At 37.1% G+C, this 27,046-nt stretch overlaps 2 protein-coding genes and 1 long non-coding RNA gene across 8 annotated transcripts in view; 2 read left to right on the top strand and 1 right to left on the bottom strand.

The window, feature by feature from the left end:
• The window catches only part of LOC148185668 (uncharacterized), a 21,532-nt gene extending 7,930 nt beyond the window's left edge, over positions 1 to 13,602 (top strand). The window contains exons 3-6 of one of the 5 annotated variants that reach the window (XR_015775753.1): positions 624 to 717; positions 2,144 to 2,206; positions 9,251 to 9,412; positions 13,466 to 13,602. This is a non-coding gene — a long non-coding RNA (uncharacterized LOC148185668). Of the gene's footprint in view, positions 1 to 623; positions 718 to 2,143; positions 2,207 to 2,641; positions 3,613 to 9,250; positions 9,413 to 13,465 lie in introns of those variants that run through there. The other 4 variants (XR_015775757.1, XR_015775755.1, XR_015775756.1 and 1 more) reach the window with 4 other exon arrangements.
• rasl11a (RAS-like, family 11, member A) lies at positions 6,144 to 13,660 on the bottom strand. The gene is made up of 8 exons (XM_042512800.2): positions 13,485 to 13,660; positions 11,953 to 12,009; positions 11,713 to 11,795; positions 9,480 to 9,520; positions 9,271 to 9,400; positions 8,955 to 9,030; positions 7,854 to 7,930; positions 6,144 to 6,972 (listed from the first exon to the last, which is right to left on the bottom strand). Exons 1-8 carry the CDS (start codon positions 13,645 to 13,647, stop codon positions 6,826 to 6,828), a joined length of 774 nt encoding a protein of 257 aa, XP_042368734.1. The 5' UTR covers positions 13,648 to 13,660; the 3' UTR covers positions 6,144 to 6,825.
• Positions 13,651 to 27,046, top strand: part of usp12b (ubiquitin specific peptidase 12b) — a 30,115-nt gene continuing 16,719 nt past the window's right edge. Inside the window, exons 1-6 of one of the 2 annotated variants that reach the window (XM_088073847.1) lie at positions 13,684 to 13,781; positions 14,610 to 14,638; positions 16,577 to 16,788; positions 23,537 to 23,617; positions 23,783 to 23,866; positions 26,478 to 26,607. In XM_088073847.1, coding sequence (XP_087929973.1) covers positions 16,741 to 16,788; positions 23,537 to 23,617; positions 23,783 to 23,866; positions 26,478 to 26,607 — 343 coding nt within the window. In that variant the 5' untranslated portion in view covers positions 13,684 to 13,781; positions 14,610 to 14,638; positions 16,577 to 16,740. Of the gene's footprint in view, positions 13,782 to 14,609; positions 14,639 to 16,576; positions 16,789 to 23,536; positions 23,618 to 23,782; positions 23,867 to 26,477; positions 26,608 to 27,046 lie in introns of both variants that reach the window. The other variant, XM_042512380.2, reaches the window with a different exon arrangement.

Genomic DNA, 27,046 nt, shown 5'->3' on the forward strand with positions numbered 1-27,046 from the left:
CTTAAGTGCACATGACAAAGGAGGATATAGAAGGACTTTGCCTTCTGTATTATCTGTGTTTTTCTGCATACCAAAATGAATCTCGTTAAAGTTTTTTCCTGCGCATGTAATTACTTGGATTCTAACAAATCAAGCTGGAACACAAGTGAAAACCAAGACACCTTGCAGACTAAGTGGCCTAAGAACTATGGTGTGTTGAAACGGTCACTATATGGACCTTCATGTGAGATTGTTTTGACGGTGTTAGTTTTTGTGCCTAAACGTACCTAATCAAACAATAATCATACAGATATCAGATCATAAGTCAGTCACATGAATTATTTTAACTGTTATATACATTTTGGAGCATGCTGAGAATGTCTTTCTGACATTTGGGGCACCAGATAAGATTCTTGTTTTGAAGCCTTTTGGGTCAAGTCACAAGTCTTGTTTTTCGAGGACAAGTAGCAATCAAGTATTTGAAATATTCAAAATGCCAGGTACCTGTCTCTGGTAAGTTAACTATTTTAAGTTGAAATAGGGACACCTAGTGGTTCTTGTAAGTCCAAGAGCTCTACAAGCATTAATGCCACCTAATGGCTCCTTTAAGTTTCAAAGGAAATAACTTTTCACTTCCTGTCTAGGCTTTAACCAGGAAGTGGGTGCACATGCCATGAAGAGTCTTTTCAGGTCATCTGTGTTTATAGGCAAGGTCTGCACAAATCTTTTGCATTGTTGGTATGTAATGTCATTTTGTGTTTTTGCACCATTTATAGCTCATTGTTGCATTCACATTGTCGCTTTAGTAAACTCTGTAAGTGACAAATGTTAATTGACCCATGGTTAGTGAGGTTTTTCTAGATAGTTTTTGGGCAGGGCTTTTTTTTTGTCTCATTTTTGTTTTCAGTACAGATCCGACTCACTATCAAGATAAATGCCAATAGGTTTTCCAGGAATTTGCCTTGGTGTTTTGTTGCATGACAACAAACATAGTAAGGGAATATAAAAATAAAAATCAAGAAACATAAATACTGAAAGATATATATATATATATATATAAAAAATCAACAAAAAATTAGAAAATATGAATAAATAAATATTTGTAAAAGATATTCACAACACATCTGTTTTTTAAAAGAGTTGTACAGATTTGTACAGGGATGTGCAAACTTTGATGTATAAAGAATAAGTGCACAATACAGAGATAATAATAATAATAATAATCTTTATTATTAATTTGTTATTATTATATAACAAAGTACATTAACACACAGCTATGTAGATAAAAGCTATTAAGGTTAAAGCAATTAATATTACACCTTTTATTTGCCTTGTATTTGTAATAATTAATCTTATGGTTTTTTTTATTATATTTTTTATAATAAAATAATAAATAAATTCTTTGCAGATTATAACCACCAAGCATTAATGTTCTTGATTTTTATCGTCAAAAAGCAGCGTTGGCCTTTCACTGCAGCATTTAGTTGTCACTCATTTATCATCTCATCGTCTTGTGCTGAAAGCTTTGCCGAAAGCTGACAAGTTCATTTGTTTTATGTCTGCACAAACAAGCTGATAATCTTCTGTGTTTTTCTGTCTCATTTTTATCTGTCTGACTTTGTCTCCCTTCAACACTAGCTATCTTCTGTCTCTCCTCTCCCTCCCTGTTTTTGTCAACTCTTTAATATAGAAACAGCTGACATGATGAATCATTCTCTCGTCTTTTTTGTTTATTTAATATTTTGTTTTACTTCCTAAGGTCTTAGATCTTCTAACAGCCTCTCCCTCTCTCTCTCCCCCTCTGGCTTTGGGGTCTTGACTTTATCCCAGACGGAACGTTAACTTCCTGCCGCCTTCTACAGATAACACACACACACACACACACACGCACACACACACACACACACACACACACACACACACACACACACACGCACACACACAGCTGGTTTATGTCATCCACACTGCTGTTGTTGATGAAATGCTTTCCCATAGTGGTCACCAGAACACCCACATATTTGTTGTTGGTTCCCTGGGGTAGTTTGCTTTAGATAGGCTGACTTCATCTATCCTATCTTTAGCATGCTAGCATCTGCCATGTTTTGTGTCTACTTTTATACCAAAAAAAATAAAAAATAAAGACACTGACTCTGTTTCTCCATAGACCACCATTATAGAAGAAACGTCTGAATAATTATTGAAAAGGACTCCTCGCACAGCAATCAAGGTCAGTTTTCACTCTTTACCCTATGAGTTTTTGAAACCGTTAAGGTTAAATTATAATAAAACTTTATTCAAGAGGTTTGAAAAGCTGTGTTTGTGTGCCATTACCCACAGCTATCTAGCTCATGGCATTGCTAAATAAGTCTCTCATTCTTCAACTTGCTTAACCTTGTCCCCACTTTCAACAGACCAATCAGGGTTCTTGCATGCTTTATGTATTTTGGTTGCCATTGTGACGTGTATAGTTGGATTTTTGACGGGTTGCATGTTAGCTTTCACATAGCCACAGCAGCTTCATGTGTAGCTCTGCTATAACCCCTTAAAGTGTTCATTTAGCTGATTTTCAACCACTTTTGTGTCATGAAAATAATTGGTAGTATGTGTAAATGAACTGATGTAAACATCCCTCCATATTCCATCTCTCATCTCTTTTCTCTAGCTCTAGGGCTGTTGTGCAAACTACAGATTGTACTTACGCGTTTTTGTGTGCCCACCACCACGGACAGGAAGAGTATAGAGGTGGATTGAAAGAGTGGCACAAATGCCACAGCTCATTTTCTCTATTTTCTCTGCTCATAAAGCACCATTTTTTTTTAAAGCAATTGCATGTTCCTACTGACTAGTCAGTCCAGTTTTATGAAAAGACCATCTTTACAGCTTATTCTCAGCTATGCAGATGACACAAGATTGTATTTAATCAATAAAAAATGTTGGATTCCAGCTTTAAGTGACTGTGATTTGATTGAAAATCCTACCAGTCCTGCCAATCCTACCAGTGTTTTCATTATGCCAACAAAATCAAAGACAGCAGAATCTGTTCATATCTAGAGTCACATATCTAGACGCAGTCCAAACATGTCAGAAGTTTGCATCAGGGAATTTCATCTCTTGCTTGTTTTTAATCTTCAGTACTGAAAAGCTTTCCTACTTGGGACACAAAAAATATGTGAAGTAAGCTCACAACATCAGTGAATAAACAGGGACAAATACTAATGAAGACCTTATGTATCATTCTTCATTTTTGATCAAGCAATGCATTCCAACAGCTGACAGTAATTGCTTTGAATTCAACACTAAATGCTATGAAGGCCATTTAAAGGACAAAGGCACTGGAATAAAGTCTTGAGTGGGGGGAGAAAAATCACATATGGTGTGTCTCCTATGGCACATTGTATGGAAAGTCCAATATACTATATCTTACCTGGAAAAATGAATGACTTCCATATGCTACTGGTTAACTAACTAATGTGTGTGTGTGTGTGTGTGTGTGTGTGTGTGTGTGTGTGTGTGTGTGTGTGTTTCCATGGACCCCAGTGATTTGAAAATATTTGTAACTCTGCCCGAAATACTCTCATGGATTTTCTGCTCATATTTCTATACAAGCAAAACTATCTGCCAACTCAGGCTGGTATCAAAGAACATCAAGTACTTTAACTTCAAATACAAATATGTGATCAAATCCCAGCAGTGTCTCTCCCAGTTTTGCAGTCTGGTCACAAATTGTGACACTTTTACAGACTGGATTTGGAAGTTTAGGTAAGTTTTTGTGATATGTTTTCATCTGTGAAGCATCATTTGTTTGTGCCCCCCTTGTAACTACATTTGTGAACCACATGTCCCATGTGTACGTGCATGAATGAGCACACATGCACTCTATTTGATGTCATTATAAGCCCTGACATTCCCCTCTTGTCAAATATTTGCCTTGATGAAGACCAAAAGCTTTTGATTAAATCACTGCATGGACTTTATTGTGCAGTGTATATCTTTCTCATGAGTTGATGTTTTTGGCCTTAGTCCACGTTTGCATTGTGTCTAGACTGTGTGACATGCTGTGGAGTAAGATTTTGCTGCAGAACTGGACATTTACTGACGATGTTATTTTGATTTTCCTACTTTTAAAACAGAACCCAGAAGTTCACTTTGGCTTTCTTTCTCCTTACCAAAAAAGGGAACACGTAGTGGAGACTCAATTGTCTAAATCTGGCCTCATAAATGTCACATTAACTCTTCATCTATCAAACAAAACTCACGTTTAATGTCCATGTTTTGCTTTTTCTAGGAAAAAAGGAGAGGAAATCCTCATTTATTCATTTGAGAATGCAGGAACACTTGATCCAGTGGCACACAGGAAGAAGGTCTTTAAAGTGTGGGAAGTGAAGCTGGAGTCTTAAAAGAAAACACAAGAAAATTGGACTTAGAGTAGCTGAAAATTATGGGAAAATTAACATTTTTCACACATACTTCCATCTTGGCATTCACGAAACAGCAATTCAGGATTTTTGTCTTGATACACAGCGAGTGACTGGCTTTATCTCAGTCTTTTTCTAGACTCTTGATGGAGCTGTGCTGCTTTTAAAGGTCAAAGGGCAAAAAAGGTCCCCAGTCAGGGTCAGTAGACAATTTTTTAGAGTGTGTTTGTGTGTGTAAAAAGGGTTGGAGTGGCAGGTCAGTGACCGAAAACGCAATTCCAGATGCTGAGGAATTTTGTCTTTACTGGGAATTTTGTGTGTGTGTGTCAATGAGAGGTCATGAGAACAGCGGAAAACACACACACACACACACACAAACATGCTTCCCAACTTCCTTTTACATACTTGAACCAATTTCCAAATCTTTACAGATAGCAATTACTATATTTTATGAATTACATACACAGTTTAGGACTTTAACCCGTGACACAACCAGTAAACTTTGGACTTTGGGATACTTTATTTCTTGCAAGCTCAACATGTCTTAGTACCAAAAAGCTGTGACTTGCCCAGAAATTCCTTCTTTTTGGGAGGAAAAGGCCTCAGGAGCAACATTAACTCCACAGACACTAACAATTCCTTTGAAGAAACAATGGAAATGAAATACTCCTCAGACTGCAAGCCATTTAAAGTGCTTTCACACCTTGAGTTTGGATTCTTTGGGCTGAGCTATAGTGGAAAAGTTTACGTTGTCACAATTACAGGCAATGTAGGACTCGTAAACGAAAGACATTCACAAGTCTGTTGTGTTTTGAAGACTGGTGATGAATTTGGAGGTTTAAAACAAGCCTTACTGCAGCTCCTGTAACTTAAGCGAAACATTAATGTTCATACCAGATACTAGTATGGAAGTCTATGGCTGCCAATATTGAAATGATAAATTACTCTCAGTTTTTGTGTGTGCATCCAGTTTTACAAAATTAAAATGAAAAAATAGAAATATAATACATTAACAAATTAATAATATATTAATGCTATGCTAAAATACAATGTAGGCTAAAATATATATGTCATGATTTAAGCTAATTTGAAATGAAATTGTTTGTTTAATAATAGTTCAGCTGGGGGGTTTTTAAAATCTTGCACTGTGCCTCCCCTAAGACAAAATCAAAACAAATGTGTTTTTTAGCCTATATTTGTTTTATTTTGGAAAATTAGCACCATTAAAACTATGCCTATTTAACTAAAAACATATCCTGTTTGCAATTCAAATGCCATGAACGGACAAATATCTCTGAATTACTTAACTGTTACTTAAGAAAGCTTAAAAATGTGATGATTCTCCAGCAAGTTCTGAAAGTATAAAGTATCCTGATAATTTATATTTTCCTTAGAAATGATCTAAAAGAGCATAATTTTCATATTAACATACAGGCTACATATTATACACAATTTTTAAGATGTAAATAATTTCTAATTTTCTTTTGGCAGCAATTCTATATATTCATATGTAAAAAATAAAATTTTAATTTTTGCATAAAATGCAAAAAAAACCTTAATTAATTAATTAATTTTTGCATCCTTTTATTGGCAGCCATCAACTTCCATAAATATCAGGAATTTGTCCTCTGTTTTGTTACATAAGGTTTCCCTTCCGGCTGTCAAATGCAGCATTTGTCTCTGTGTTTTAGGGTCATTTCCTGTTTTAGCTCTGACTACTTTCATAATAAGTCTGCAACACAGAGGACAGAGACTTGCATTTCATTTATTTTTTTAAACACCAAAGCTGAAATCTGCCATTGTTCTCAACTTGAATGAGAAAATAATCCTTTGAGTATCTTTGAGTTGCAAAAAAGTTGAGGAAACTGTAACAGGTATGGGGTATAATGAGACTCTGTTATTTGGCAGAACATTAGAAAAAAATCAGGTTTTCCATTAAATTGTCTTGTCAGTTTTATGACATGTTAAATTCACTTTTGTCATGACGTATTGAGAGTGATTTTTCAGCCTCAAGAAAACTGAGACACAAATGAGTTTACAATGTGAAGTTTTACTGACACACTGTCAGTAAAACTGTCCTTCACGGTAAACAAGTTTCTGACAATACGGACAGTTTGTTCTGTGACCTGTTCACTTTGAGCAGCATCCTGGGAAGCGGTCATGATGACCATGAGCTCCGTCCAAAACACAGGGAAGAGCTTAACTTGCAGAAAGCTCCTTTCAGTCTTTGTCTTTATCCATCTGAGGACGACATCGTTAAAATGCTTTAATCCCCACAGAAGCTGCCTTGTCATGTCCCAAGTTGCCAAACTTAAAAGTCTTTGATACCGAACCCTCTTCCATTTTTCTTCAGCCTTTCATCAATGAGGACTGAATCCTTGTCTTTCCATGGAAGCTCTCTTATCTTGATGTTTGTGGTCCCATCCTGTGATCACAGAGTTGTGGATGACTTGACTTTGGAGGAGAGGACCTGCCTAAACCTCCTCTTCAGCTCCTGCATGTTGGGAGATTTGGGTCTGGCCAGATGGAGGCCTCCTCTTCGTTTCTCCCCGTTTCCTCCTCCCAGTGCTCGGATCACCTGGAACACAGAAAACAGTGACTCATATAATAAAATCAGATCTGGGACCAAGATTACCAAGATTATGAGCAGTCAAACATGCACTTGTTTAGACTTTTTTTTGTACTTTTCTTCCTATTTTACATTTTTAAAAAAATTATTTATGTCTAGAATTCAATCTGATTAGTGTTTCTCAGACCTTCCTTTTTGCTCTGTTTTTGGTTTCCACCCACTCTTGAGGGAAATACTTGGCTCTTTAGCCTCTAAATGCTCAATCATGATCACTTGATTATCTATCCATTATTTATTTATTGTTTAACGCTAGGAATATAGTGTACGGTTGGCTTATCAGGTTTTTAGCTGAAAACAGCTGCCTGCAGCAGTTGGAAAAAAGAGTCAGGAAATCAAAACAGTGAGCTGAAAGACAATAAACAGCTGAGGAGGACTACACAGTATAGTCCTATAGTTAATATAAAATATATTGACTATTGTAGCTTTAAAGCACCTAATCAGTTAATGTCTGCTTAAACAGGACGAAGGTTTGAGAATTGCTCTCTTGAACATCAGAAAAGGAAACAGTCTAAACACAGTCTGAGCCTCTGGGCAAAAACTGGTATTATTCCACCAGGAAAACAAACACAGAGAACAGACCATTTTGGGCTGGTATACCTCTTTCTGACCAGAAAAGAAAAACATAGTATTTAGTATTCTTTTGGTGACTCTGGACATCAGTGGGAAATAACCTATAATCACAGTTTCCACAGGAAGTGAAAATCCCTCACACTTTTCCTGGATTTAAAGTGAATAACATACTGATATCTTATAAATTGCCTTCATGGGGGGAAAAAAATGTCCTTCCTCGTCCTTAGATTATCAAACAAGACAACAAAAAGAGGCCCCACCTCCTGACAGAGATGTAGGAAGGCGGTGTGGACTCCCTCGTGGTTCTCTCTGGCCGAGGCCTCAAAGTAAACTCCTCCTGTGAGCAGAGGCAGTTCTCAGATCAGTTTTATCTTTCAGATAACACTCGGCATTCCTCGTTCATTAGGCACTATGCAAGATATAGTTTGCATGGAGACAGAGATGTGTGTGCATGTATGCGTGCATGTGTGTATGGTATAATTGCACAGTGCATTCAGAGCTCTTTCACAAATTGGCTAGTTTGGGAAATAGTTTCTGTACAAACACAAACATCATCAAGCATTTGAATTTCATGGAGTTGAATGAAGGAGTAGAGGTAGATGTCTGATGTTTAAAGATAAAACAAGCTAATGAAAAAGAAAAGAAAGAAAAGTTAATAAAAAAGTGAATGAAGAGAAAGTCATTAAATGATGAACTGCTTAGATAAATATATATACTGCATCAATAAATAATAATAAACCCAAATAACACCAAATTTAAGGGTCTTCAAGTTTTGTCTAACCAGATTTTTACTTTGGACATGTCTACAAATGTTATCTTTATAGTCATAACTCTACATTATTTAAGAAGTGTAGCAACAGTCTCCTATAGCACCTATCTCTAGCATATTCATATGCAGTACAGTGAAAGAAGTATTAAGATCTTAGTATTAGTATTACCAGCAAATGTTTGTAATGTATCAAAAGAAAAGTAATCAAAAAATTGTATTTTTCGGAGTGTTCTATTAACCATATTTACTCTGTTTGACTGTTTTAGTGATGCATTTACATGTAAGAAACATCACTGGCCGTAAACAGAGAAGCTCGGATTAAGACACACACAGAGGGAGCATGACGCCATAACACCACTATACCTTTGCATAGCAAATATTTGTTTGCTGTTAAATTCATGTTATGAATGTCAGTATATTACAAAAGCTGTTTAGTTGTGAAAAACAACCAAATTAATGATAAAAGATTTTTAAAAAAAAGGCAACCACTAATCTCAGAAATAATATAAAGGACAAAGAGGAGAAAATGGCCAAGATTAGATGGCGAAAGAACATGAGAACAAAAAGAAAGAGGAGGAGGAGGATGCCCCACCTAGTGAAGCTGCTAGCGTCTCGCCCTCGTCTGCAGGCACCTGTCGGGCTCTGAGCAAGTCGCTCTTGTTGCCAACCTGCAGCAGATTACAGATAACAGAGAAGATTAGATTAGGGGGATTAGGGTTAGTGGGTGTAATCGTCTGTCCTAGACGGGAGTGAAAGACTTTGAGTAAACACTGAAGCAATTCAACACTTAAAATGAAATAACCCTTTGCCTGCCAGTATTAAATAGACAAAAAAGAAAAATTAAACCACCTTTACCCTGATACATGACAATATTCTATATTTTTACAGGCACATATTGTCCCACTGACCAGTATAACAGGAATATTTCCAGAGGGGTGTATGCGTCGGACGTGTTGGTACAGCGGCTGGATGGTGCGGTAGCTGTTGTGGTCGGTGATGGAGAAAACCAGCACGTAACCATCTGCCCAGTAGATTGACCTGAAAATGCAGGTATTTCCCAGTTATTACAGGATGTTACTTTATTAGTTCAATTCATGTTTAAGTAAATAAGTCAGACCTGTTGATCTGCTCCTGGCAGTACAGGCCTTCAGCGTCATCCTGAAAAAAACGAAACAAACATATGTTTAAAATGGTGCTGTATGACCAGAGAAAACTATCCAAAACCCCCCAAATAATTCAACTTACAGCAATAATACCACCAAATCCTCACATTTGACAAACTGCAACCAACAATTGTTTGACTTTTTAAAAAAAAAACTTTCCGTTGTTGAGAGTGGAAAATGACTGAAGTGGCTTCCTATTTTAAAACACCTCCTCATTCCTTTGAGTTAAAGCAGCAGCGAGAGACTGATAGTGGAGACTGTGCTCAGCACAAAACCATTTATCATTTTGTTGAAGTGGTTTAAAAAAACCCCAGATTACTTTCAATGGCAAAGCAGGAAGTGGTGCATTCCCATTTAGATGCCAGTGGATAAATAGATGTGCAGAGTCCCGGAGTTTGACACCAGACTCAACCGAGCAGTTTTAGGTAACTAAACTTAAAAAAAAAAGACTGCTGATGTGTCCAGAACTATCCTGTATCTTTTAAATACATCATCCTGAGCAGCTTAAAAGTAAGTCAGCAGGTGGTGATTTTACTGAAAAGGCACATCGCCAAGACAAATGGCTGTTTATGGACACACACCAGCTGCTTCAGAGTTTGAACTTATGACTCCAAACCCACCAGACCACCCAGCCGTCAGTTCAGGAACAATTAGACTCTCAGGTTTGGCAACTCCATATACTCGTTTGGTCCAAAACATATTTTCTGTAATTTAAGAGTTGAAGACGAGTTCAGTTTTCTCTCCAAAAATCCCTTTTAAATCAATCAGACTTTATTTGTATAGCACTTTTCATACAAGCAAAATTGTAACACGAAGGGTTCTATAGGCACATGGGTAAAAAAAAAAGCAAGACTTAATTAATTAAAGCACTAAAATAAGAGTACTCATTAAAACAAGGAACTTGGGAAATGCTACTATAAGTGAGGAAACACCAGAGGCAGGATATAGATAAAAGATAAACATAATTAAATATAATATTAATCAAAAGTAAAGTAATTACATAAATAAATAAAATACCCCAAATAGTAGATAAAAGAATAAAAGGTTACCAGAGCAAATAATAATAGATAAAAATGTTAAAAATAATAAAGTGACAAAAATAAAATAATATACCATCTAGTAAAACAGTAAAACAGACTAAAATGAATAAATAAAAAAAGTTCAATTAAAAATCAAACTAAAGAGATAGTTTTTAAAAAATAAATCTTCCAGGAGCTCAGTAACGTCTCGACCTCTCTGCCTCCACACACCAATTATTTCTGTCTAATCTCTAAAAGCCGGTCACCATCATCCTCCATCCTGCCAGGAGGGACTTCCTCACCCTCCGTTATCTTCCCTCCACTGGAGGAAATGAGCAGCTCTGAGGCCTGGTTTTGTAAACAGTCTGCTGGTGTGGAGCAGGGTGAGCCGTGCGGCACGTTGCGCTCATTATACTCAAAGAGATGGTCATAAAGGTCACTTCCTCGCACTTCAAATACATTCCTGACATTGCTTTTAAGATAAAGTGGCAGCTTTTTTAACGTCTTTAATGAGTTCAACTTTTAGGTCGAACACTGAGCAGCGACATCAAACAAAGACCTCAACTTTGTGAACGTTTAACCCAATTTCAATTAACCCTTTAGAGTGTGGATGGACATCAGATTTCTTGTGCTGCGGGCAGACACCTTTAAACCTATGGAACCTGAGACAATTGGTTTGATTTCTGTTGAAATTATGGCAATGACCGACTTTGCAAGAAGTGTCCGGAAATTTGTGAGAAAAATAAATTGTTTTTAAAGGTAAAAATGTCAAGAAAACTATATTTATAATTCTGTTTATGCACTCACCACATGTCTGGTGCTGAGAGCAATGAGCACTCAGCACCAGACATGGTACCGAAAATCAAAAGATGAGGTATATTACAAAAACTTTAAGTGTTACTTTGCTGCTTTAAATTGGATGCCAACTATAGAAGAAGCTAGAACAAGAAGAAGTTATGCTGCATCTTCTATAAAGAGAAAAATAATGGCTTCCTGTCATAATTCATGTGACAGATGTGTTTCCATCACATCTGTAGCATCTTCATAAACTGAAGCAAAAGCCACCTCAAGCAGAGGTTGTTGACAATTAGCTGTTTCCATAAAGAGGTCACAGTGCACATGATAACAAACACATGGAAACATGGCTGCGGCTGCCTCCATCAGTTACCTGGAGAGCGACACAGGGAGTATCTTGGATCTGAAGCGACACTTCCTCCCCATCCAGTGTGACCTTTCTGGAGTAGAGCGCTCCTGGGGAGAATGAAAGAGACAGGATGAATGAATGGATGAATGAATGGATTGATAGTGGGGGCTTCTGCAGAGGGAAATCAGTCACTAAGTGCATTCATTTTCGTTGCTTATTCTGATAAATCTTAGATTATAAGAGGCAAGATGGGCAGAAACTCACCAGTGTTTGCTTCATAATCCCCGATGAACCTTTTAGTGAGAAACCTGACAATCAGAGCTGAGAAGAAACAAAATTGTGATAATAATAAATTTAGGAAGCATAATGACAAAAAGAAGAAAACAGCAAACAAAGATTGTATTATGGCAATTTTTGGTCCAACTATCCACTGTCCAACAGTGCTTATGAAGTATAAGTCCTATATCCAAAGCTACTTTTCGTTGTTGTTTCATCTTAAACTTCTTGTACTTGGAATAAAAAAAGAAGTGTAAGAAAAGCCCACCAACCTGCTGCAACCTACTGACCTATATCACACTTAAACGTTTGCAGGTGCTGCAGGAATTTCTCGTTTCTGTGACACATAGTTTTAATTTTCATAGCAGTCAGATGAGCCAAATAAACAGGCCCAAAGTCTGAGGTAAGAAAATGAGTCACCAATACTCCAAATCCGATGTTGCAATCCTTCATGCGTCATTTTGTACTAGTAAATGATTGTCTCACGTATCACTTGTTTTGGGGGATTTTGGATGGACTCTTGCTGACTTATGTGAGGTCAGATTCCTTTTAGTAGAAGCTTTTTAAAGGATAACTCCACAAATTTTAGACATTAAAGTGCTGCTCTTAATAAAGTTGGGAGACTCAAAAGAGATTTTTTAAAAGAAGAATGGCCAAATCTGAGCAGCAAAGGTAGAGATCACTTTTAGTCCCTGGTGTTTGTCCATCGCCAAGAAATCCTTGTATTCTACATTTCCCATAACGCAACCTTAATAATAATAAAACACATTGTTCACTTGTAAAATATGATGAGTGCTGAAGATTACACTTCTCCAAAGTGTACAAAATTGTTCAAATTAGCTCCACAGCAACATTTAAAAAGGCCAACCCATTACTACTAATAATAATTATAAAAATATAATACATTATGATGACCATAACACTCTGAAAGTCGTCATTCTGCATACAACTGATAGCCTACATTAAGTACTGATTTAATACGATATTATTAGTTAGATTAATTATTAATATGATAACATCTTTGTACTTTAATTCAAGTAAAATTTGTGCATGTGGGACTTATGGCAATAATGGCATGTTTCATTTAATTTTACATTGTTTTAATTTGGATCTGAATACTTCTTCTACCACTGATTGTAAGCAATAAAAGCTAACAACAAATAAATAAAATAAAATATAAACAGGTGGAATTTTTGAAAATTCATGCAGAATGTCGCCCCCTGTTGTTCAGATTTGGTTATTTATTGTAAACATTTACTTCTTAACTTCGGTATTCCTCCTCTGTCAGAAAAAATATATCCCATAGATATTCCTATCAATAACAAGATACACAATGAGTGGTTCAATTTGTGGTTATTTTGATTATTTTATTATTGACATGCATGAAATCTCAGCCACCCTCCCCCCTGTTTTAAATCTCTACAAGCCAACTGTTGAATTATAGTCAGTTTGTGACAAACTTCCCTCATTCAAGCTGCATTTTGCATTTTCCCTTCCCCAGCTCTTCCCTCCATCCATACCGGTTTTGCCGACGTTGCTCGCCCCCAGCACCACAATCTTCACCGTCTTGTTGGGTACACAGTCCAGCAGGGGATACTCCGGTATGGGAACCAGCAGAAAGTTGCCAGACCCGCTGTTGCTGTTCATGGTTCCCGGCGCAGGGTCGCTTCCAGTCAGCCGCATTTAGCTCCCGTCTGCCCTCAGATCAGCTCTGCTCTGTGTGGGAAAAAAACAGCAAACCCCCGTCCGACCCGAGGAGGAAATTACTCCAGTACTCCCATAATGTCCCTGCAAAATCGGCGTGGAGAGCTCCTGAGGTAACCTGTTGCTTGTTCTTCGTTGTTTATGATTACTGCAGGAAAAAAGGTTTTCCTTTGTATTAAAGGTGCAAAATTTCCAAATATTCCCAAAATATTCCAGCTCCAGTTCAGAGTTTTCCTCCACTAAGCGCGCAGAAAAAGTTTTAACCCCTCTGTATATCTTTCAGCAGCGAGAACTTGTCATTTTACTCACTAAAACTCAGTTTTCATATAAAATGCATTAATAATTGCAGAAGTGTTCCGGTTCGCACCGATTCCAGATGCTGCTGACTGTGGACAGAGAGCAGAGGGAGGGAGGGAGACTTTGAACCATCCCCTCTAATATTCCCATGGGGCCAGTCTAAACTGGGCTCCTCTCTCCAGCCTGACTCAGATACCATTAAGCTTCTCGGGGCCAATAAACAAGGAATTGAAGGTTTATAATAATAAAGCTGTCAAACAAATAAGATAAAAGATGAGACTGCATGTGGCAATAAATATTTTATTATACTTTTATTCAGCAGAGAGAATAAAGCACCACTTTATCAGTGAATAGTCAATAACTATGGAAGGTAATTCATGCCCAGAATAAATGAATGAGCGGATATATAAAAAATGAATGAATAAAATGCTGATGACAACATCTGAGGCCTCTAATATTGAGGTCTATTATTAAATCTGAGTCTGCAAAGTAACTAGTAGGCTAATTCTGTCTTTAACATATTTGAAGTGAACTAAGGCTATATTGTTTGCCCCTGAAATGCAGAGGAGTAAAAGTACGAGTTAGTGTTCTTAACCCTTTGAACCCTGAGCAAGTTGGTGTGTTTTTCTTTTTTTTTTTTTTAGAAACGTGAAGAAAGGCAACCCGCAACTTGGTAAGAACTATTCCACTTATTGCAAGAAATTAACATATTTAGATTTTTTTTTTTAAATGTCTGGGGGAAAAACTGTATGAATACCATAATTACATGTATAAAAACATGTTACAAAATTATTATTATTAAGCACTTTTCTAGGTCATTTCCCCTTTAAAAAAAAAAAAAAAAAAAAATTTTTTTTTTTTTTTTTTTTAATTTTAAAGATTAAAGATTTTTTTCTTTTTCTCCCGCAAATTTTCAGGAATTTTCTATCTTTCTTATTTTTTTGTATTTGCTTTTTCATTCTATCACTATTTTGGGGTACTTTTCTTGCACTGTTTTAGAAATGTCTTGCAATTTTTTGCATAATTTCTTCTTGCCCATTGCGTTCTTCTTGTGTTGCTCATTGCCTTATGTAAATGACCAATAAATCTGCCTTGTACCTTGTACCTGTAAGGCTCATTGCCTCAGAAAGAATTTTTGCTCAGGTTTCAAAGGGTTAAGTAGGTTACAGTGGGACTACTTGAGTTAATGTGGTTAGTTACTTTTCACCACCACATCCCTCTCATATCGCCACTCAGGAGACAAAGTTTAGGTAATCCTAAATATTGACTAAAGCACCTCGTCAACAATTGAACGAGCCAAAGTACATCTGAGTTGTGTGTCGGCGACACTCCCTCGCAGCTTCGCCAGACTGGACGGGAGGAAGTCCGGAGGAAGCTGGCAGACACGTCAAGTAATACCGGAAGCTATATGTTAGGCAATCAAAATAAGATACAACAAATTTGTTCGAAATAAAAAACCCATCTCCAACTCACTAGATTTTATTGACCGTTCAAGTGCATCACACTGTCTTCCTTAGAACATAAATATTTAGTAGTGTAATAAAAAAGTATGATGTGAAAAACATTTGGTGAGAAATCATTTTGAAACAACTAAATAGATTGCCCAATGCTACATCAACTACAAGAATATTTTTGACAACAAATTTAAGTTAGGAAAAAAAATGTATTTTTAGAAATAATTTTAACACAACCTTATATTAGCAGCTCTCCACACTTTGTCCCTACAAATGCATCAGACTTTAAAAAAAACTAACATTAATAATAATAATAATAATATAATATTCAACTTCTATTCCACCAAACTTCAGTGGGAAATATTATAGCATACTCTTTACTCCATTGTATTTATTTATAACCTTTAGTTTCCTTGCAGACTGATATTATTAATATAAAATACAAATGTATCATGATACATTACTATAAGTCAAGCTAGCAGTTTATAAAGTAATCAAAATTTACTCCACCTTTACCAGCTGCAACACTAACGTGATGTACACGAATGCATCAATAATTCTAATCTAGTAATACAATATATCACTGATGCTGCAATGATTACTAAATGAATCGATTATTTGGTCTAAAATTAATTGGCAACTACTCTGATAATCAATTCACTGTTAAAATCATTTTTGAGGAACAGACCACAAAATGAGGCTTTTCTTGCAGTTTTCAATTTTTTTGTTCAACAAATGACTGATTGAATAATCGAGAAAATATTTTTTAAAAATTGATTGGCAAAGAACATACTTTATCTATTTATTTACTTATTCATTTTTTAAATTCTCTCTTCCTCTACTAATTTTTCTTTCTAATTTTTATCAGTTCCTTATCCTTTTGATGCCTAGTTCTTATCTTCTTTTTAAAAAAATTTATTTTTACTTATTAATCTGTTTTTCATCTGTTTTTATCTTCTCATCTTTGTTTTATCTCCACTGATTCGTCTTCTCATATTATTTCTTTTATATATATATGATTGTGTGTGACTCTGAAATTGGCCCTTCTGCAAAATAAGTACTTTTATGTTTGGTACCTTGTTGCTTATGCTTTTGTATTAGTATAAATATTAAAAACGATTATTTAAAAACCCATATATGTATTTCCCTATTTTCAGGTTGGCGTATTATTTTGAAATACGTGACCGGAAGTGATGGCTGCTCCTCTGTGTTTGCTAACGGCACTAACCAGCAGGGCAGAAGAGGCTCTCCCGGAACTCTGCAGCCGCATCGGCTCTGATTATTTCAACATCGGGGTTCGGTCCAACATGGCGGCTTACGGATGGAAATACTGATGACAGTCCGAAAGATCGCCTCGATTTGTACGATGGTAGGGAGCTGATTTTCGGCTTTAATCTTGGTGTTTGTGCGCCGCGCCTCTGTCCGGTGCCCGGTGAGCCAGGACAGCTAAAGCTAGCTGCTCTGCTAGCCTGTGTGCTAACATCACAGGGCAACATGATAATAACACACAGGGCTTTCCAGAAAGTTGTAGCCTGTTAACAGTTTACTCTCCAGCTCCACAGATACTCTGGTGTACTTTACAAAACAGGGCGATACTATGCAAGCTTGTTTGGCAGTTTATTAGGTCGGTTGTAGTTTGTTTATGCGAGAAGGGCAGGGTTGACCAACGGGCGAAAACTAGCTAGCTTAGCTGGGAGCATTTCTCCCTTCCCAGGGTCCTATGTTCCCCAGCTCAATATCCTCTTATTATGGCATATTAAGGATACCTTTTAAAGGTTTATAAGCCTTCAGTCACTCGTTTTCACTAGGTCACTTGTTAAATGTGCGTTTCTTTGGCTCAGTGTGTAGATATTAGCCACCTAGAGCTTGTAGCCTCATTGAAACCCACGCCCTCAAATTTGTCAGCAAAACAGTTTTCTTGACTTTAGACACTGATTTCTCAACATTGGCCAAACAGATTTTTATCATTCAAACTGCATTTGAAACGTCCGTCTCCCTTTGTTCTTATTGTAATTTGAATTAGGACGATAGCTCGTACCAATCTCTTACAATGGTAGTTTATATCAAGAGACACACGTCTGGGAACATACTACCACCACCACTACTACTACTACTACTACTACTACTACTACTGCTATTAACAACAACAATGATATACTTCATTGATGTAGCACCTGTTATACAAGTAATACAGCACAAAATGCCTTACTATAAGGGCATCACAAGTACAGAGTACCTAACATGAAAACAGAAGGGACATAAAACAGGCCAGCAAGGTAATTCAGTATAAAAAGGTTTCAAAACAGCAAACAACAAAAATGAAGTGTTTAAAAGTAATAAAATCATAAGATAAAGCCATTAATCATAAAGCCAAGTAAGATACAACATTTTAAAAGAATTTCAGCGAATTGAAGTGGAAAAATAAGAGTTTTAAAAAGTCAGAGCTAGTTAAAGGCTAGAGTAAACATGTTTTTAGCTTCCTTTGGAAAACATTGAGTGAGCTGGCTTCTCTGATATATTTAGGTGGTGTGTTTCCGAGCATTTCGGCATGTAATTGGCAAAGGCTGCATTCCCAAATTTCTTTTAGCTTGGAACCTCCAATAAAACAGCAGCAGATAATTGCAGTGTTTGTGAAGATAAATTGTTGACAAGGGAATTAGCCCTTGAACATGGAGATGAGCTCAGCTTAGCCTGCTACCCCAAAGGTTGCCCTTTTGGCTGTTGGGACAAAGTTGTTTGCCCAAACAAATGAATATCAAAGTTTGTGTCCTTTTAAAGGTGATCCACATAATAGAGGACTGATTGAAGAGTGGTACTTGTACAGCGAGTGTGTGTAAATACCTCAGCTGACATTGCTATCTCTGTAACCGATGGAGAAATTCAGCATTTCCTGTCATGGGACACATCCTGAATGTTTCGTTTGAATGCCTTATGTTCAGGGCTTGGCTCCCAAAATTAGCAGGACACTCTTTTATCTTGGAGATAGCCCTTGCGTTGTGAGTATTTTGTAAGGTGATATAAAATTTAGAACAGAGGTGTCCAAACATTTTTATATGGGGGTCAGATGAGATAATGTGAAAAAACTTGGGGGCCAGCTGCTTCTTACATTGGTTTCTAAAAACAGTCACATGCAAATTAGACAAACGCAAGCTTCCGTGGAGTAAGTATTTAACCATTGATTAACCAACAGTGTGCGGCAGGCCACCTATAGTATATTTTAAAAGATAAACCCATTGTGTGTGCCCATTTTTTTTCTTCTCTCTTTGCAATTGAAATTATCTCCTCATAGTCTATCCCAGTTTTCCCAGTTAACAATGAAAGTCACTTGTTCATATAAAACCTTCAACAGCCTCCTGTTCCCAGATGGCTTTTTAGAAGGTTTTAATATTATGATACTGTATTACTCCTTGTACTGAAATTCTGGGAGGTCAGAGGTCAGCTGTGCTCAAAGACACCATCAGCTGGTCCATGCTTGTTAGCACAGATTCCCCAGTTGAAGGACAGCAACCTGTTTGAGAGGTCAAGGTTGAAAAGGTCAGACGCTGCCTCATTTGCCCTCGTGACGTTTAGTGTGACGGTTTTGTCTTTGTTTCTTTAACAGCGTGGCTAAGTCACAGAGGCAGGCAGGGGAGCTTAAAGCCAGAAGATTAACTTCTGACTGTAACTTATCCTGTTTCTGCCCGCTGCACCTTTCAGAGCTGACAGACGGTTAGGCAGATGTCACGAAGAAGTCTGCTGCAGCCTTTAAATTTGTCAGCGTCTGCTGGTGTGTGTGCTGAAAACAGTAAGCTGTTACTTAGCTCTTGTGGCTGGAGCATGCACAGTGTGTTGAAGACCACACACCAAGCCGTGTAAGCCTTTTTTAGTGCGAAGGCCCGTGTTGTTGTGGCAAATTACCAGCACCTTCTAGACAAATACTAACAAGGCTAAATATTAGCTGTGTCTGGCAGGTTTGTTCAGTCTGTTTGTCACTTTGGCAGTCTACCAGTTGCTGCCCGGAAGGTATTTGTTTTTCAGAAAATCAATTTAGCTGGTGAAGCCGTTAAGTCACTAGTGGGGCTGCCCAAGCCGGAGCTGGGCAGTTACACCTCGGTTTTGATAATGAGCAGGATTTTGGGGATGACTGTTGATGTTTTTTGAGAAGAAAAACACAGTAAACTGTCAACAGAGGCATAAATAGAGATATTTATTTTTTGTTTAACTCTGGAAGAGAGTCTAGTCATAGAAATGAACAGTAATTCTGTATTAAAGCAGCTGCAGTATATCACAAAGGTGATGTGTAGTGTCACAGAGCTGCCCGTCAACTCTATGACCACCTCTATAAATAAAATTGACTTGACTCGTACTAAAAGTTGTATTGTATCAGTACTAGAAGAATTTCAGACATGTGAATTGGCCAATTTCCTGGTATTGTTTACTTATTCTCTGATAATGTGTTTCAAGATGTAAATCATAATTTGGCTTACAAAACAGTCAGACCACAATGTGCATTGAGTAACATTTTTTTTTCTGAGTGCTTTTGTCTATTTGGGCTTAAAAGTCGAGACTGCAAGTTTGTCCCTGACCTTCATAACAGCAGGTGACACTCCAATCTCACCATGAGGCCCTTTTTGTAGCCCTTCTGGAGCTTTTTATTGTCACAATGCTCTTTCTTGACAGATTGTTGACATTTTTGTACAGCTCCTTTTTTTTTTTTAAATGAAAACAAGTGCTTTTAAAAAAACATGTTTATTTCAACTCAGAAATAAGGTTGTGGAGATGCTGACGCAAAGCAGCAAAATACTATGACTCATAGCATCCTCTGAACTAATAGTCATGATTAATAAACATGATCACAGTGTCAGACAGAACCGTCGTTTAGCCCTGCTGTCTGGAATCTAGTTTTCACTGAAGCTGGTGTCTGAAAAGTTTTTCAAGCTGCCCCGCACAGCCAGCAGTTCACTTTCATTTCCATCAATTCAGGAAACAAAGCCATTTCAAAGCTGTCACTTCAAACCAGCGCCGAAAACATAAATAATTCCAAGCATCTGTTTACAGCACATACTGAACAAATCATATTCCCTTTTCCCCAGACAGATATTTGCCTTCTTCTGTGTTTGCTGTCCCAACATCAGAAAGCTTGTCTTCGTATGCTTTGGCTTTGTTTACAACCCTGTGATGTTTGGACGTCGTATTGTTTGATAAATAACTTCAGCCAAGCCTTCATTTGCTCTCGTCTTGTTGACTTTACATGGACTGCAGGGTGATGATGAGTAACGGCTAAGTGGCTGTACTTGTGTAGTCATTCCCCCCCGAAGGAAAAGCTGCATCATCGTTATCTTCATCATCATTATTGTCCCCCTTCTCTCCCTGTGTCTCTTTCTCCTGCCTTGTTATAGTATCAGTTTGTAGAGGCTCAAACCAGCCAGAACAGAACAGCCAGAAGCAAACGTTTTTATGATGACTAAAAAAACTTGTTTTACATCAAAGTCAGTCATTTACCAAAAAGACTGATAAATTCTGGACTAATGACATTGTAACAGCAGCAAAACAGGACCTTCTGTTAGTGTTTTTCAAAGGTTTCTGAACTGCTTCATAGAATGAAAGTCATGTTTTTAAGAATGATTCAGAAGCCTAACAGCTACGTTTGTTTCATCTATAATGTAGAAAGTCATTTCAGCCTTTAGATTCAGACATGATTTTTATTTTTTTTGTTATAGACAGCTTTGGTGTTTCATCCTGGAAATCCTTTAAATGTGTGTTTGCGTGCATTTGCAATGTCTTTGTGGAGCGCAGTGTGGGAACTAAGAGTTTCACACACAGCTTTCTGCTTATAATCAGAGGCTTTCTCTGAGTCTTAGCTTTACTTCACAATTCATATAATTTGTGCATAATATTTCTTGATATCCATTCTTCATATTTAAAAAGTGTTAATTTCCCATCCCCAATGTTTTACAACCACATTTTTTTTACTTAAACATAATTCTAAAGGCTCAAAATCTTATTGGACTTTATTTAAGCTGAATTTTCCTGTTTAAAATCTAAAATAAATGTAGCCAATTGGCCGCACATCTTTTCTGGTTGTCCTTGAAAGGCTCTCTTTAAAAGCAGACTGTTGATAGTTAGCTCAGAATGACAAAAAATAGATTTTGTTTGGCTTGTGAAAGCACTGAATAAATGTATGACTAAATAGAAATGCACATCTAAAGGTACACTATATGTTATTGTTGCAACACCTGATTGTGCACTCATGAGGCTCGGGTATCTTTACTTGAAATAAGTATACTTGAAATATCTGTGTGCATGTGCGATTTCTTTTATAATATGTAATACTGAAACTCTGAGTTTCACACATAACTTTCTGTATACAGTCAAGGTTTCTCTGAGGCTCAGTGTAACCTCAAAATTGATCAAATTCATTCTTTACATTAAGAAAACAACATTACAACCATGTTTTTTTTCTTCTTATTTTAACCTCATTTTCAAGCTCAAAATCTTATTGCATGTTATTTAAATCAACTCTCTCTAGTCAAAATCTAAAAGACAGCTATTGTTTTTGCAAATCTTTGCAGGTTAGTCCTTGAAAGCTTCTTTTTAAAAGCAGACTTTTGATAGTTACCTGAGTATAATAAAAATGACATTTTGTTGGGCTTGTTAAAGCAATGAATAAATAGAAATGCAAGGTACACTCCATGTTATTGTTGTCCCACATGATCGTGCAGGCATTAGGGCAAGGTATCATTAAAAACATTACGAAAACAATATTGATACTAATAGAAAAATTCATTTGATAACTTTTCTCCTTCATTTGGTACCCATCCTGTGAATGGAAGTAGTCAGTTGCATAAAATGTCACCAGATGCCACAGGCATACTTTTGAATGTTTTGGTGTCATCTTAGCACATCGAATTGCCAACTCAATACACTGCACTCGACTTAACCATAAAACAAGCTGTACTGGTTGTAGCTGCTGTGTTAGTGGGCCAAATTCATGTCACATAAAACAGAAGAACCCTTGTGACGATAAAAAATAGGGAATATTGCACTGGGATGAGACACTTGTGATTGAAAATGACATGGGCTGGCAGTCTAAACAGGCAGCCAAGGCACTCCCATTACTGCTAAAAATCCTGTTTAGTCACATCCATAAATGTCTTCTAAATGTCATAAAAAGTCTTTTTTTTAATCTGAGTACAAAAAGAGTCAAATGCAGATATATTTCTGGAGAAGTTTAAATACTACTACTACTGGTATTGAGTAACGATACTCAGCTCTAGCACTCATTTCATGAAATTTCGTGTCAGCTTGCTTTTCATGTGACAGCTGAGTCATGGGTTTTTTGGGGCAGTGTTAGGTAATATAACAAAACCAGGAAGTGGCCTTTTAATAACAAATGCAGCACCATCCACAAGTCAGAACAGAGGGATATAGCTGTCATAATTTTGCAACAACCTTTTAGCCAAATGTGGCCAGATATCGATCGATACTTGTGCCTTAATGTTAAAATTACTCTGCTATACTTTTACCCTGAAGCAAAAAGGCAGTCTGAAGCTGTGAGCTTTGAAAAAATGCACTTGGTATTGTATGAAATAAGCAATGTTTGAATGTTTGTTTGTTTTTTTTAAATAATAACTAATTGATTGATTAATTTGCAACCCTATTGAATACATTAAAATAATGTCTTTATGCTCTTTGTAGGTTTTACTGACCACCATCTAACGGTCAAGTCCCATAATGATAGAAAAAAGTGACTTGGTTGAGTGTTTATCTTAAGTCACTGGAAAAACTTGCTAAAAAATGTTTTCAAATGGAAAAATGCCTCTTGATTATTGTAAAAGTTATGAACTATATACAAACAAGTAATTAGACTAACACAGTGAAAATCGGAGCATAGGAATGGAGGCAATGAAGCAGGAAGCCCAGCTGCAACAAACAGATGGATGACAGTCCTGCAGAGCAGAGAGAAAATAGAGCAGGAAAACAGAAAACAATGAGGAGGAAACCGGAGGACAAAGGAAGGATTCAAATGGATAATTTAACGTAAAGGATATGGATATGTAACTGTACTCATCATTCATTACATTGTCATTACAAAAGCATCGATACCCATTAAATGTTCTTCTCTTCTTTTTCTTCAGGGCGCCAATGCCTCTGCCTTGGAAAAGGAGATTGGACCGGAACAGTTTCCCGTTAATGAACACTACTTTGGATTGGTCAACGCAAGTATCAGCCAATAACACATATTACTTATTTGATGATGTCTTTACTTTACTGCTAAAACACAGTACAAAAACATATCTCAGGATCAGAAACACCCCCTCCCCTCAGTCCTAATCGCTCTTTCTCTCTATGTTTCTCATCCTGTCTTTGTTTCTTTTTTCTAGTTTGGCAACACCTGCTACTGTAACTCAGTGCTGCAGGCTCTGTATTTCTGTCGACCGTTCAGGGAGAAGGTGTTGGCATACAAGGTAAGTGATGAGAGAGTCACCGTAGCTGTATCACCCAGCAGTATTTCTGTCCTCGTGTATACAGTGGCCCCAAGTCTCATACTAAAAGAATGCATTTAAATACCCTTAAAAATAAGAATGCATCAGGCCAAATATGAGACATATATATATTTTTATGGATATAATGCTTGTGTTACTATGTTAAGTGACTAGGTATCTAGGTATTCAGTAGATGAATAGAGCGGGGCCCAGTCCCTGCACTACAGAGTCAATTTTACATTACGAAAGTGTTGCTTTGTGTTGTTGTTTTTTCATGTCTGTTTTCTGATTTCTTTGATAAGTCAGCCAAATAAAAGCTTAAGAAAATCTATGGTTCATCACAACTTAAAAATAAATAAATAAATAATAATAATAAATAAAAAAATATATGTATTTTTTTTCATTTTTGAACTGATTTGGATCGCCTGTTTTGAGCTACATAGAGCCAGATCTGATATTTGCTCTACATCAGCTGTCACACAGATGTTTTTACTTGTGAAGCGTTCATGCATAGCAATGCAGCAAGCGTACCCATCGTCAACTCTCCAACTCTCTGTCTCTCCGTCTCTCCTCAACTCCACTGAGCTCCTGTGTGGGCAATAACAGTGGCTGAGCCCCACACACTGAAACGCCACATGCTAAAATGAAACAAAACACAACGTGAGACTGTATATGTTATTTACCAAAGTTATTAGTGCTGGTTTCATTTCAGCTCAGTGTGAGAGTCTCTTGCATTTTTCTATCATCATGGTGCATGGTGTTTCAACACCCTGCCCAGAGGAGAGACAGACAGCAAGTGACAGCCGACAACAACCACCCGCCGCTTAACTGTAAATGCAACTAAAGTTCTGCGAGCAAAACCAATTATAGTAGCCAAATCCATGCAAAAGATGTACAGAAAACTAAAATAAACTCAACACTCAATGGAGTAGGCTGCACTAAAGCAACAAATACTTGAGAGTACTCTTAAAGCTACAGAGACATGTCCTCGGGACTGTGCCAAGGCCAAAAACGATTCAAACAGAGAGTTTGTTATCTTAAACTTTATGTGTAAAAACAGACCATAATAACAACAACAAAAAAGCAACATTAAGGAACTGCTTTGCACAACTATTGAAAATGCTACAGGTTGAACCATGAATCCCAATCTTTTGCCTCCGTATTCTCTTCCGAATAACTTTAGCCAACGTGTGGGTTTGTTTTCAACCTCTATGATGGTTTGGCAGCTCATTGTTGCACCAATATGACCTATTTTATCAGTGTTGCCACATTATAAGACCTCAGTAATTACTTTGGCAGGTACAATCACATCATAAGGAAAAGAATCGATGGCTGAATCAACAAAAATAACGCCAATGTTGTAATTAACTGTAGCTTTACTGGTTTAACTTAGTTTCAGATGGATTGTGTGATTGATTGTTGCTAATGATTTAATAAAAGGATTGTTTGCTTGTCCAAAAATGTGGTTTCAGTGGCTCCTGAAACACGCCTGGCTGCCAAAGAGAAAACACATTTCTGACAAGTGAAAACAAATAGAAAGTGATTAGGAGTTGAAGAAGACTGAAGTCTGAAAAATGCTAACAGTGAAAGAAAATGACTCCGACTGCGTTCAGAAGCTTGACGACAGAGTTTGTGAATGTGTGTCTGATGAACAAAATAGTTAATTTGCTACACTTGAAAATAAAGTCGAGCAAGCTACACTAGTGTGGACCCAACTGTATGTTATGCTTTGATGGAAGTATTTCATGTTTTATTTTTTTTAGAGAAAAGACTTCAGAAATATTATTCTTGGATTAATTCTTGGACTAATAGTATCTCGGGCAAACTGACAGGTCTGACGAAGTGTTCTTAAAAAATGATTTTTTCCAGGAAAAGAAATCACACGTCTGGAGAAAGAATTCATTTGTCTGTTGTTTAATTGAGAGAGAGACGATAGATAGATAGATAGATAGATAGATAGATAGATAGATAGATAGATAGATAGAAACTTTATTAATCCCAAAGGGAACTCAGGTTTCCAGCAGCTCAGCACATGTTGTATGGACAAACAGGAGAGAAAAAAACACAACAAATGATAAAAGTAGTATTTGACAAAATGAGTATTAAATGTAAAAATGATATAAAAGAATATAAAATAAATATAAAATGATCATTATTAATGATAATAGATATATCACTGCTTAAAATGCACAGTGCGCACAATCTGAATAAACAGATTAAAGTGCAAGCAGAGCACCTGCACTAGTTAGATAAATAAATAAGTTTGTTTTGTGCATCACGTGCATGATCAGGCCTCATAATCCTCCTCCTCAGTCCTCCCTCGTCCTCAGAAACCCTGTTTAACTGTTTTCTTCTTCACTTACCGCTAACCCTGACTGAGTTAATATAAATTTCATAGGTCATCAATATCAAAGTGTGTGTGTGTGTGTGTGTGTTATGGTTTGTCATATCACTCCCACAGTTTAGATAAAATGTCAAGGTTCAGGTGGGACATAGCCTCACCTCACCTGCACTACAGTACTGTACATCAGTGACGTTAACTGTATATGGGCTGTTACAGTGGAGTGACGGATGTGTTCTCTGACTTTTGTAGGTGCAGCCGCGACGTAAGGAGTCCCTCCTCACCTGTCTGGCTGACCTGTTCAACAGTATTGCCACACAGAAGAAGAAAGTTGGAGTCATCCCTCCCAAGAAGTTCATCTCACGACTGAGAAAAGAAAATGGTAAATATTGCTACAGTGAAATATTGTAAGGAAATAACGAGCACTCTTCCTCTTATTATTAGCGCACTAAAAGTTAATCTTTCGTTGATTTTCATACAAGTTTGGACTTCACAGATTGTGCAGCTGTTGCTTCTGTCAGAAATGTACGACTTCCTGTATTTTTCTCAGGAGAACATCAGTCCATTTAGAAATATAATGGTCTTTCAGAGGGTTTTTGTAAGACTTGACTTCCTTTCACTGCGGAGCGATGCAGATGAGTTATCTGATTAGGGAGGAAGAAAGGGATGAGGCAGAGAGCGGGGAAAAAGAGAGAAGAAGAAGGAAAATGAATGAGTGGAGGGGATATCTCAGCTGAGAAGTTAATCTCACAGCTGAGGAAATAAAATTGTCAGCCAAAAATCCTGGAGCGGAAAAGCAGATGAGAAAGAAGAGATCATAA

The sequence above is a fragment of the Plectropomus leopardus genome, chromosome 23 (genome assembly GCF_026936395.1).
Source record: "Plectropomus leopardus strain MGB_pleo_1.0 chromosome 23, ASM2693639v1, whole genome shotgun sequence".
In the NCBI taxonomy this organism is placed as follows: Eukaryota; Metazoa; Chordata; class Actinopteri; order Perciformes; family Serranidae; genus Plectropomus; species Plectropomus leopardus.

What these genes read in the sequence shown, in the direction of transcription:
- rasl11a (XM_042512800.2), bottom strand. Translation starts at nt 13,647, where the DNA reads ATGCGGCTGACTGGAAGCGACCCTGCGCCGGGAACCATGAACAGCAAC. An exon ending in TGCCAGGAGCAGATCAACAG is followed by an intron (nt 9,401 to 9,479) that starts GTCTGACTTATT and finishes CTGCATTTTCAG; the next exon opens with GTCAATCTACTGGGCAGATG. An exon ending in TCCTACATCTCTGTCAGGAG is followed by an intron (nt 6,973 to 7,853) that starts GTGGGGCCTCTT and finishes TCTGTGTTCCAG; the next exon opens with GTGATCCGAGCACTGGGAGG.